The sequence below is a fragment of the Alternaria arbusti genome (assembly GCF_024043155.1).
Source record: "Alternaria arbusti strain BMP 1465 chromosome Unknown scaffold_3, whole genome shotgun sequence".
In the NCBI taxonomy this organism is placed as follows: domain Eukaryota; kingdom Fungi; phylum Ascomycota; class Dothideomycetes; order Pleosporales; family Pleosporaceae; genus Alternaria; species Alternaria arbusti.
Window position 1 is genome coordinate 147,466 of NW_026249943.1, and position 12,634 is coordinate 160,099.

The 12,634-nt window shown below is 52.7% G+C and overlaps 4 protein-coding genes across 4 annotated transcripts; 1 reads left to right on the forward strand and 3 right to left on the reverse strand.

Annotated features, from left to right (window-relative positions):
- Positions 1 to 30: 30 nt before the first annotated feature.
- J4E86_002664 (uncharacterized protein) lies at positions 31 to 1,445 on the reverse strand (the record flags this gene model as incomplete). The annotated part of the gene is made up of 3 exons (XM_051443222.1): positions 31 to 1,204; positions 1,272 to 1,332; positions 1,385 to 1,445. 3 exons carry the CDS (start codon positions 1,443 to 1,445, stop codon positions 31 to 33), a joined length of 1,296 nt encoding a protein of 431 aa, XP_051304717.1.
- Positions 1,446 to 1,753: 308 nt separating this feature from the next.
- ILV2_1 (Acetolactate synthase, mitochondrial) lies at positions 1,754 to 3,951 on the forward strand (the record flags this gene model as incomplete). The annotated part of the gene is made up of 3 exons (XM_051443223.1): positions 1,754 to 2,093; positions 2,167 to 3,849; positions 3,902 to 3,951. 3 exons carry the CDS (start codon positions 1,754 to 1,756, stop codon positions 3,949 to 3,951), a joined length of 2,073 nt encoding a protein of 690 aa, XP_051304718.1.
- A 4,325-nt stretch (positions 3,952 to 8,276) lies between these two features.
- Positions 8,277 to 9,191, reverse strand: J4E86_002666 (uncharacterized protein; the record flags this gene model as incomplete). Its single annotated transcript, XM_051443224.1, has 2 exons — positions 8,277 to 8,991; positions 9,079 to 9,191. 2 exons carry the CDS (start codon positions 9,189 to 9,191, stop codon positions 8,277 to 8,279), a joined length of 828 nt encoding a protein of 275 aa, XP_051304719.1.
- Positions 9,192 to 9,842: 651 nt separating this feature from the next.
- Positions 9,843 to 12,317, reverse strand: J4E86_002667 (uncharacterized protein; the record flags this gene model as incomplete). The annotated part of the gene is made up of 3 exons (XM_051443225.1): positions 9,843 to 9,851; positions 10,066 to 11,583; positions 11,685 to 12,317. The coding sequence occupies 3 exons, from the start codon at positions 12,315 to 12,317 to the stop codon at positions 9,843 to 9,845; spliced, it is 2,160 nt and encodes a 719-aa protein (XP_051304720.1).
- Between the last annotated feature and the right edge of the window lie 317 nt (positions 12,318 to 12,634).

Genomic DNA, 12,634 nt, shown 5'->3' on the forward strand with positions numbered 1-12,634 from the left:
TTCTCTGCCATCCTCTTGAATTTCCTACTTCTACAGCTTGAATTCAGCATTACTACGCTCCCAACCCACTCCACCACCATCCCTCCGCCCAGCCAACCTCTCTGCCAGCCCAAGTTTCTTCTCCCTATTCCTCTCCGTACACAACTCATACACCGTGCTCAAGTTCAACACGAGCGAGTGGAACGGCGAACTATCGTCGACCAGCTGACTGAGTATATCCCTAGCATCCGATATCCGACCTATGTAAAGCAAACACACAGCCAGATTCTGCGCTACCATTGCATCTTCCGGGAACTCTTCGTAGAGGGCTTGGAAAGATTCGGCAGCGGCAGCGTAATCTGAGTCGGCGAGCTGGATGAGCGCGTTCAGTGTGCCGTCTACGAGGGCGTCAGCTGAGGCAGAGGATGCGCGGGCAAGACAACGACGCGCCGATGCCATGTCTCCGACTCTCAGCCAGACGAGTGTCTCCATTAGTGAGATCTCCCTGGTCTGATCGCCGTCCGCAGCGAGTGTTGCTAGATGTCTCCCCGCGCCCTCGAAATCCCCCATCTCCACCAGTACATTCGCAACACGAATACCGCAGTCTCGTAGCCGCGATCTCCAAATCGCTTTATCCTCGTCTGAACCCGCCTTAAGGATACTCTCTCTGCATTCGCGTGCGAGTTCGTAGTATCCCATTATGCCCTTGCGCCATTCACCGTATCCGAGGGCTGCCAGTCGTACGACGAGGAGGCGTAGATCCCATGGTACGAGATGGGCGTTCGTGAGGGGGTGGCGGTAGAAGGCGCTGTTCAGGTCACCTAGGACTTTCGACTCTTGCGCAGCCAGCGCGTGTTCTTGCAGCAGGCAGAGACATGCTAGGCGTACGTGGATGAGGTGTAGTAGGGTATCGTGGTCGCCTGCAGCAGCGGAAATGAGATTGCGCGCTGCGGCGATGGCGGCGAGACGGTAGTGGCCTGATAGGAGAAGCGTGTCTATCGGCGAGGATATCGGCGGGGCATGCGGCGCATTAAGGAACGGAGGCGGGACATTGGTGATTGGTAGGACGTGATATGCCTGCGGATCCTGGAGGAAGCTGAAGTCCTTATGGGGGATGTCGTCGATGCCGCGTGTTGGGCCCTCATACGACGGCTGCGGGGAAGCTTGAGGCCGTGCTGGCGACCGAACGCGCGCAGGCAGGGTGGCGGTACTCTCAGCAAGAGGGCTGCATCATCGTGTAAGCGCGTGTCTTGTATCCGTATTATCTGCCGGCTGAATAACTGGGCGCATACTCGTCTATAACGATGTCGTCGGCGTCGAGTGGACCCTTGGTTGTACGGCGCGTCAGGGCGGCTGTTCTCTCGATTAGTCACCCCAAATTGCACGTGAAGAGCAGTCAACGCACTTCGTCGTCGCTCGTCGCCCGAGGCAGCGCGGCCATGGCCTCGTCCAGGGGGAACTTGCATCGTGTCTATGGTGTTCCCACCGACTAAGACGGCTGTCACAGCGCTCCGATGTTCGGCAGCACTCTCTCGAATTGCGGGGATCGCCCAATCAAGACCCCTGCCACCGGGGCCAAACGACTCCACTAACTTTTCATATGCGCCACGAACCTGGGCCCGACGAAGACTCAAAGGCGAACGGCCAATTGACTCAAAACCGTCCGTCAGCTTCCACTTTCCTCCCACTCTCTCTCCCACGTCGCTCTTGCTTTTGCTGAATCTCCCCTCTGTGCGTTAATAATACACCGTCCTGAGTGGACGTCATAATCGCCATGCAGCAGTCACGCACACGAGCTGTAAATGCTCTCAAGGGCAACCGCAACTTTTCCACCTCCACACAGCGACTCGCCGTCTCACCTTTCCGCAGACCCGTGCAGGCCGTCTCGAGTAAAATCACCCAGGAAGATGCGAAGCGACCGCAGAGCACCCAGGCGGCGGCCCCACAAACACAACCGCGCTCAAGACCGTCGCCCGCCTTCAACCGTGAGGACCACAAGGATGTCCAGCCGCTGAAGCCGTACCGCTCGCCTGCAATGGACCACTCGTTTGTTGGCATGACCGGTGGAGAGATCTTCCACGAGATGATGCTCCGCCAGGGCGTCAAGCACATCTGTATGACACATCTTACATGCTTACATGAACTGCATGCACCAAACTTCAAGTACTGAGTACTAACACCTTCCAGTCGGCTACCCCGGTGGTGCGATTCTCCCCGTCTTCGATGCGATCTACCAGTCAAAACACTTCGACTTCATTCTCCCACGACATGAACAGGGCGCCGGCCACATGGCAGAGGGTTACGCCCGCGCGAGTGGAAAGCCCGGTGTTGTGCTCGTTACCTCTGGTCCAGGTGCCACCAACGTCGTCACACCCATGCAGGATGCGCTGATGGACGGAACACCCCTAGTTGTCTTCTGCGGTCAGGTCGTTACCAGCGCAATTGGCTCCGATGCTTTCCAGGAAGCTGACATGGTCGGCATTACAAGGCCCTGCACAAAGTGGAATGTCCTCGTCAAGAACGTTGCGGAACTCCCGCGGAGAATCAACGAGGCTTTCGAGATTGCGACAAGCGGACGACCGGGACCTGTGCTTGTTGACTTGCCCAAGGATGTTACTGCCAGTGTTCTCCAAAGAGCTATTCCCATGAGCAGCACTCTCCCTACCACCGTCAGCGCTGCGACCATCGCCGCGCGCGAGCTCAGCAAGCAGCAGCTGGACCACTCTATCCGCCGCTCTGCCGACTTGATCAACATGGCGAAGAAGCCCGTCATCTACGCTGGACAGGGTATCCTCCAGACAGAGAACGGACCCCAGCTCTTGAAGGAGCTCTCCGACAAGGTCAACATTCCCGTAACCACCACTCTGCAAGGTCTGGGAGGATACGACGAGCTTGAGCCCAAGTCCCTCCACATGCTCGGTATGCACGGCTCGGCCTACGCCAACATGGCCATGCAGGAAGCCGATTTGATTCTCGCTCTCGGTGCTCGCTTCGATGACCGTATCACTGGTGCCATCTCCAAGTTTGCACCTGCGGCGAAGGCAGCAGCGGCTGAGGGTCGTGGTGGTATCATCCACTTCGAGATCATGCCCAAGAACATCAACAAGGTCGTGCAGGCGACCGAGGCCGTCGAGGGTGACCTCGGCACCAACCTGAAGCAGCTTCTGCCTCTCGTCAACGAGGTTCCCGAAAGACCGGAGTGGCTCGGACAGATCGCCGCCTGGAAGGAGCGTTTCCCATGGGCCTACGAGAAGGAGGGCGAGAACGGCCTCATCAAGCCTCAGACCGTCATGGAGAAGCTGTCCGATCTCACAGCCCACCGCAAGGAGGAGACCATTCTCACCACCGGTGTCGGCCAACATCAAATGTGGTGCGCCCAGCACTACCGCTGGCGATACCCACGCACCATGATCACATCCGGCGGTCTAGGAACCATGGGCTACGGTCTCCCCGCCGCCATCGGCGCCAAGGTTGCGCGCCCAGAATGCACCGTTATCGACATCGACGGCGACTCCTCCTTCAGCATGACGCTCACTGAACTCTCCACCGCCGCCGAGTTCAACATTGGCGTCAAGATCATCATTCTCAACAACGAGGAGCAGGGCATGGTCACACAATGGCAAACCCTCTTCTACACCGATCGCTTCGCGCATACCCACCAGCGCAATGCCGATTTCGTTAAGCTCGGTGATGCTATGGGTGTACAGGCTAAGCGCTGCATCAAGCCTGAGGAGCTCGAGGACAGCCTCAAGTGGCTGTTGGAGAGCGATGGCCCGGCTCTGCTGGAGGTTGTTACTGACCAGAAAGTGCCCGTGCTACCTATGGTGCCGGCCGGAAGTGCGCTGCACGAGTTTATGATTTACGACGAGAGTAAGTGATATCGAACTTCGTGGCGTGGTGACTGGTGCTAACGTAATCGCAGAAACTATCAAGGACCGCAGAAAGCAAACTAAGGAGCGATCAGGTCGTTAAGACTTGTTCCCCTTTGTCAGAGTTTGTTTGATTCCTGTGTAACTTCATTCGTTGTGTATATTCTTGGGTCGGGTCGGTACCGGCGTTTTTCTTGTTAGCTTAGCATATTCTTGATTGGTTGCACGCATGCAACTTGGTTTCCATCGGGGGAAAAGTCAAAAGCGAGATATCAGTCTTCTTTAGTGGGATCTAGTAAGAGGTGGATGGGAAGAAGAGTGGGATGTGAAAGTGGAATACTATTTTTTTTAACTGCATGTGTCTTGTTGTTGTTGGTTGTGTGGGGCGCGGGTAGGGTGAACTGTCGTACGAAGTTGAAAATGAGGATTGCAAGGACGCTGACTTGATGGAACGGGGAGTATCTTCTTTGTGTGGGTGATGTTTGGAATAACCGTGAGTGGTCTTGTTATTACTTTGTATCCACCCTCTTTCGTCGCAGAACCATGGTATGCTTCAAACGATAACTTTTCATCAATTTCAGATTCATATAAAACTAGAGGGAAGAATGCACAAGTTCACATCATCCATCCCAAAACACATCTACTTTCACATCTACATTCACACAAAAACCCCCATCTACCCACCCATCCAGAACCCCTGGACTATACAAAACCACCACCACACACGCACACATTCCCACCACCACCCACTCCAACGTACCCATGGGCTCAACAGCAACATCCCACTGCTGGCGCGGCCGCAGCGCCTCCATCTACGCCAACCTCCCTCTTGCGGAGGAGTCATCTGAAGATGATATGTTCGACTTTGTATTTGGCGACCAAAAACATCCATCGAACATATCTTCATGGGAGGGTATGGCGGTGGTCTCCTGCCTACCGCGTAAGGAGGCGTGTGGAGGGGGGAGTGGGGATGTAGTCTGCAAACCCCAAAACGACATCTCCATCTTCGCCACACCCCTACCTGAGTTTGTCTTGGAACAGCGGCAACGCAGGATTTCGAAGGTATCAGGGGGAAGCACAGCAACAAGTCGATCAACAGAGCCGCGACATCCCACGTGCACGATCATAGAAGAGGGACGGGAATGGTATGGCTACCGTGACGAAGGCATCCGTCAAGCAGCCGAGATGTTTGGTGTGACTGGGCCTTGGATTCGTCCGAGCAGCGGCACCGAAGACGTGGACAGCATCAACGGGACTGAAGGAGAAGGCAAGGGGGAGAAGAGGAAAGAGAAGCCGTTTTGGCATGGAAATGGGCGGAAGGTTGGGGTGCAGGAGAGGTGGATATGTGTTGGAGGTGATGAGTTTGGTATTAGTGATGAGTTGGTTGTTGTTGGTGAGGATGTGGAGGAGGGTAGTGAGGGGAGTGAGGGGAGTGAGGGGAGTGACGATAGCACACGGGGAAGGGGCGACGGCGGTGGAGAGAAGAAGTGGTGGAGTGTTAGGTGAAAGAATGTCTTTGTGAGGTTGGGGTGTGGTCTTTTGGCGTAGATACCTAGGTACACGAACTTACCTAGGTACAATCAACTATGGCGTGGCGGGATCATTTCCACATGCTCATGAAGCATGTCTTTTTCTTCAGGAAGGATATATGGGGTCGTTACAATTGCTAGCTTCTTTAATGCGCGCGCTGTCCATCGCTACCGATGTTGGTCCCAGGCCTTGGCGCCAGTGTCCCGCATGTGTCACGTGCAACTGATGGCTCTTGGCGCGTGAGGAAGACGTCACGTGTCGACCCGCCCGACTCTCCCGACAAATGCATGGCTCGCTGAAGTATAAGGTGGTAGCCCGCACTACTCCTCACCTACATCGCATACCATTGCGTCACAAAGACAACACGATAACATTGCAATCAATATTCACATGGAACGATTCGCTGATGATTCAGGCATATTGAGTTTTGATGTCATCGATGGACGTCTGCGCTGTGTTTCAATGTTGACATGCTGCCCGTTTTTTGTGCCAAGTTCCTCGCTCCAACCACTAGTAAAAATGCAAACGGAGCCCCCGAGTGGCATTCTGGCGCAATCAACAACAAAGCATAAATAGGGTATGCCTCGAACTCATACTACAGCTCCGTTTAGCTCAGGCTAATCACCAACACGGGACTGTCTTCCCACTTTTATCGCCGTGGTGTTGTTCGCTGGAGTTTCTAGGTGCGGAAGTGGTCGGGATGCAGGTGATGCAGCCCCTACATGATTGCGCGACAAACAGTCACGGATACGCTTCGCACAGTCTGAGCTTTGGGAATTTCGACGCAATGTCATTCTATCTACTTTGTCTACAATAAGAGATACTTTGAAGCACTCGATTTCACTATGCGCCTGGGTCGCGTTCTGCAACGCGTGTTAGTTTACCGTGCTGCCGTGCAAGGGCGCAACTTGGGGAAGACATAACTTACGCTAATGTCAAGGCTCACGCCTGCCGAGGGTGCGGTACTCATCTTCGGACCGTATGCGCAACAAGAGGTCGGATGATGGCATCCTTGACCTGCTTCACGATCTGACGGTTGATAGCAGAGCGTGAGCTGAGTTCCACGTCTGGCACGAAGTTAGCGACGAACATGCCTCATGGTCGACTATGATCACGAACCATTCGATACACGACGGGCTTCGAGGTCCTTGCGCCTGAGTAGATGCCAGAGAAGGAGCAAAGAGGGGGGGCATGTTGCTAGAAGAGTAACGATTGCGATGATGGATTCGCTGGACATAGTAGGCATTACTGCGGATGAATTCCAGCGATGGAAAAATATGGGTGTGTGGAATCAGGTATCGTGGAATTTGGAGATCGACTACTGCCAATGACGACTGGGCACAGTGTAGGCTTGTGGCTCTATCTTTACGTTTTGCGGAAGGTGTGTCAGAAAACATGCTCGAAAGCCTTCGAAGAAGGATGTGACCTTCACTTCACTGGCGCTCGGACTGCACTGGATGCCCTCCCTGACGCACCCCCATGTGCGCCTACTAGCACGCAAAAGGATCCCTGGATATCAGCGTATGCTCATTTACAAGAAAGCCTGCGCACTACAATTGTATCGGCCGACTAGTCAGGCCGGCTAAGGATGTTCACGCGGCCAATCATCATTACTACCAGGCTGAGGACCTCGAAAGTTCCAATGACCAGCACCAACGAGGACCTAGCGGCTCTAGCCGCAGTGTGAGCGAAAGAGGCAGTGTATCCTTCGTTGCTACATTCATCATGTCGGAGAACCAGTTCTAGGCTATTCAGCCATACGCATCCTCATGTCAAGATAGCCACATACTCCGACCTTAAGCTTTTTACGCACGTCGGCTTTGTCCATAGTCAGAACCACAAAATATTGTAGTAATGCCTACCTTTCCACATCTTGGACATCTTTGTCGTAAGGCCGTCGCTATGAATGATCCCGGTTTGGGAGATTTTTAGCCTTACACGGGCACCAGGCGGCTGGACAGGGGTTTATCGATCATGCGTAGGCCGAACGCCACATGCATTCCATGTCACACCGAGTCAATCGTCCTACCCATATGCGTGTCAATCGGTGAGCCATGAGGTTCATACATCCCGCGTCCGACGAGCCAGTTGGCCACACTTATTTGACCGAACTAGGTGCCGGGGGCAGGCTGAGGCGACCCGCACTCATCATGACCTACATTGCATTGCGACAGCAAAGCGATGAATGCAAAAAACATCACTCGTACAGTATCTATGAGTTCTCATGGCTCAGCTCTAACAGCGCGAATATGACCCTGATGGGTGCGTTCTGGCTCTGGCCGAGATATCGATCGCTTCCAAGGTTTGTAGGTATGTGTGCATTTCCACCGGGTACGCAGAACCTTGATTGTATATCGCACTATGCAAAATAGTCATGCGCGTGAGTTTGGCAGAAGTTGCTGACTGTGGCTCAATTCTCAAAGGTTCGCCCCGTTGCTGAATGCTTCCAAGGACGTGCCGCGCGTAGGACCGCATTGCACCGCCACCTTGCGCTGCCTCCTCGCGCATCCTGGCTCCGCCGACCGAAAGCGAAGCGTGATCCTGTGAAGTCTTGCTTCGACGACGAAGCGCTTTTCAAATTTTGATCACCGCAGAGTTGTGAAAGACGCATCGCTCAAGTGGCCCTGCATTCCAGATACCTGTCATTGGCTCATCCACATATGTACCAAAAGATGCTATACAGTCCTTGAGCTAGCCCCTTTCATGGGGGTTTCTTGGCTTCTCTCCAAATCTCACTTTTGAACACGTCATCTACTATTCTACTGATACAATCACCCCTTACGCGACGGCAGTATCATTTGATACATCAGCAAAGCCTCTGAGATGTAGACGCGGTCTGGATTTGAATGAGATGTACTGATGGAAAGAGTAGCTATGAATACCACAAACATCCAGTCATTAGATGAGCAAACAATCATCAGGCTGTCCCACTAAGCATCTTCCAGGGACGTGACCCGCGCCGACCCGCCCGTATAACGAGTGACCCCAGGCTTCTTTCGAAGTCACGACTAGGATATAGTGTGTCTTGTCTTCTGGTGCGGCCTCGCCCTTCTCCACGCCCAGAACCACTGCCATAATCTTCTGCTCGTCTACCTTGGCAGGAATGTCGAAGATGATGTCTGCTTCGAAGGGGTTAGCTGCAGTCAGATCCAGATTCTGCACTGTAGCGCCGAGACGCGTCTTTCCATCTGCAACCTTTGTGTCCGACCAAGTCAGGTTCAGATCTTGCCAATCGAAGCCGTAAAATGTCAATGGAAAGTAGTCTATGGGTCCAGAGCACGACATCCAAGACCAGGAGGGTACTTCGTAATGCTTTGGGTACGTGATCGTGGCTAGGCTGCTCACTTCCAAGGACCGATGCCAGAGAAGACTGCGCCGAAGCAGACCTGGGTTGACACTACTATCGAATGTTCCATATCCGCCTTGTAGGTTCATCACTCGCATAAGGCGTTGCTGAAGACCAGAGATTGCTGTGGAACGATCATGGTCTTTCGACAAGCCCAGCCGCGAGTATTGCCTCAGTAGTTCCTGGAGTCGTACGACGAATTCGCCATGTTCGGCGGGTTCCAAACGCTTAGGAAAGTCAGGGTCCCCGAGCAGAGAAGCATGATCGCTATCATCGATGTCAGTTGCATGTATGAGGGGTGAACAGATTTCGGGCAACTCACTTGGCTAAAGTCGCCATCGTCTCACAACGTACACCGTGACCGCACTCCCAGTATGTTTGATACTCAGTGAAGAAGATTGTTCGGCGGGCAAGTGCGTGCTCTTGAAGAACCCAGCCGCGCTTCGCGAGATCACCGTGAAGAACATGCTGGTCGAAGTTCTCAATTCTCTGGCACACGTAAATGGCACCGTAATTATCATGCTGTGGATCCAGCGTCACTTGAAGTCGAGCCATTCGAGGCAACAAGAAACCTGAACTCTGGTCCTTAGCACAACAAGCAGCCAACACACAGTACGCGCCGTTGTACACGTCTTCCATAGTCCGTGCTTCGCTTTCAAAATCACCGTCCGGGCCTTGTATGATGCAGATAGAGTCGATCCAGAGGTATCGTCGCCCTAATGCTCGTGTTATCTTAATCGCGTCTCTAAAGGTTTGTGGTAGCGTGTCAACCTCTACACCAGCATACATATCGCGCATGTTATGCCGCGTTGTTGAGAAGTAAGGTGGCGTCCCCCATTGGTAAGACAAGGCAATCCAATCACCATCAAAGTCTTTCATATCTTGCAGTCTCACGCAGCTATTATCAGCGGTACCGACGTCAATCAGACGAGTTGGAAGCTTGATGATAGAGCCTGCTGCAGATTTCTTGAACCTCGAAGGTTTGCATTTGGGGTCCTTCCAATGTTTGTGGTCGCAGTGGTCAAGCCAGCAACGTAAGATCTCTAGATGAAGGGCGCTTCCAGCGTCTGACAGCTCACTGAAACCTGTCTGAATATCGTTAACAACACTTTGGGCGTCTAGTAATACTGTGTCAGCTATGTCTAATCCGTGCAGTAACACCCACTTACCGTGATCACGAAACAGCGACAGAACCGGAAGTCGTCCGTTACTCATCCTCAACGTGGAATCCCGTCGCTCAAAGCTGACGCTAGAGTGTGCTGAGCTAGCGTAATCCTGACAGACCTGCCATAATAGAGCACACAGATCACAGCTATGCGACACTGAATTCTGGTGAAGTACGTTTGTTTCATAGATGATAGTGAAGAATGGGCTCCAAAGGTCTCGCCGGAATTCTTGACATTTCTTGCACAGGTGTTCGGTGACTTTGATCGGGGATGATGGGCCTAATACGCCAGCATTGGTGAGTCGTTCGAACATTTCCGCAGCGAAGTCGTTGTCTGAACGTAGCTGCCAGTCCTCTGGGTCAAGATACGGCAAGTCATAGTTCCCTCTCATTCCGGGTGGTATCTTACTCGATATCTGGGAGATTCTGTCCCTAAACTTTGGGGGTATGGGGCAGCGTGGGAGGTCCTGGTACCAGTAACTGTCAGATTGTTCCCTTCGGGCTATGCGACCCAGATTCTCGACGAGCTCAACGGCGCGGAAACGCTCTAGATCGACTGCTGATAAGGCGGAGTCTTTCCGCTGCTTTCTCCGAAGTACAGTACTGTACTTGGCCCCATCAGCCGTTTCCTCATCCTTTGAAGCAATGGTGATGTGGATCAGCGGTCCGTCCTCAGCGTCTGGTGCATGTCCAACTATGGACGATTCATCCATCACTGGCTCAGTGTCTGTTCTCTTGGCCTGCTCAAGGTCCAGAAGTTTGAATCGCGGATACGTTGTGACCTGGCTTTGAATACTCCCACCGCCTTCGGGAAGGGCAACAACGAGAAGCCCATTCCGGACGATGTCCAGAAGATCACCGAGTGCAGAGGCTCCGCTCTGACAAATGGCATCTCTTTCAAGGTGATCCATCCAGTGGCTCACAACGCCATGCACCTTAGCCAGCCTCTTTTGGTTGATCTCATAGAATGAGTCCGACAAGCTATAGTCTCCCACATTGTCGATACGAAACAATTTGAGCCCCTCTGTTCCGTGAAGAATCCAGATGATGAATTCGAGGGTGAAGCATCCGAAAGACCAGGTGTCGTATAGTCGTGAACGACCAGTCTTTGTCGTGCCAGAATCCTGGATGGACATACCGGTCTCCACCTCCGGTGGCTCGTACCGACGAGTGCCAAACTTTCCTGTCGTATTGTTACGTGTTGCCGTGTTTGCCTTACGATCTGCATCAGAACCGTACGCCTTTGCCTCGCCCCAATCAGCGAGCTTCAGGGTACCTATCTCTCCGTTGCCTTTGAACCACAGGATATTTCTCGGTTTGATATCACCATGTATGAGCGACTCTCCAGAGCTCATGCCATCTGAACCCTTGAAGTAGTGAATTGTTTCCAAAGCTTGTGCAAGACCGTGAAGTTGTATGATGATGGCCTGAAGCAGAGGTGCTGACAATCTCGGTTGTGGGTCTGCCTCCCAAAAGTCAGCAAGATTGCCGCCACTAGCCCACTCGAAGCAGATGTAATGATCCAGATTTTGTCCTTCGCCACGTCGAAAAGCCGTGATAAAGCGAACTATATGGTCGTGGCGAAAAAACCTTATCTTCTCAAGGACTCTGACTTCATTTTCCCACTGACTTGTGGTGTCTTCTTGGCTCTTCTTAAATTCTTTGACTGCGATTATGCGACTAGAAGGTGGTGTCTACTATAGTCATTAGCGATTCGCGATTGGTGAAGTATGTTTGCAACAAATACCTCGTGCGCATTATCGATGTGGGCATGATGCACTTCGTATCTAGTCACTATGCTGAAGGTACCCCGGAAGGAAGGTGGTGTTTCACTGGAGATGAATGGCATCGTGCGCTGCCCGAAATCTTGTAGCAGTGCGGTCGTCGAGATAATGGGCGCCAGGAACATCCACTGATAGTCCAAGAAGTCGTCAATGTCCATCATCTTCCACAAACGTCTACGTTTTCCTTTGGCATACGCTTTGTTCATGATGGAGAAGGGATGGTCATCCGGGGTATCTGCGGGCTTGGTCGACCTGACGCTCTTGATCGGTAATTGGCCATCATCAAAGTTCTGTTCCATGAACATCGTCATCTTGGTATGAATCTTGAACTGATGGGTCCGTATGCATATGATAAACAGTTTCTTAGCCCGGGTTACGATGAAATCCAGCAACGATCCCTCCTCTTCCGCATTGGAATCTTTACCGAGTAGCTTTAAAACTCGTTGGCGTGGATCAGGGGAGACGTTCATTCCCTGAGCCCCGTAGGCAAACACCCTGTCGATTGCATCGATAGGCACGAATTTCTGTGGCGTTTTTTCGAAGCTGCTTATTCTCGAACAGCTGTAGAGAATTTTGAATATGAAGGCTTCCTCGTCGTCTTCCTCCTCCTCTGAAGTTGTAGAGTCTGTGTCAAGGTGGGCCATAGAGCCGTACTTTCCAGCTCTGCGCTGATGTAATGGAGGACCAGGTGTTGTTCTCGATTCCTTGAGTGACTTCTTAGTTGCCTGAGATAAAGTTGGTGCAGTAACTTTGCTTGCCGGTAATCAGAGGTAAAGACCTAGTGTGCGGGGTCGATAAGACATGGCATCTCTGCAGAGATAGCGCCACATCGTCAGCACATGCAGCTTACTCCGAATGCGAGGGACACGGTCTAACTAGTATCAGTCGCATGTTCAGGTTAGCGTAGCGGGGTTGGCTACGTACTTAGACACGAGGACATTTCATGACCCAGCTCTTTATT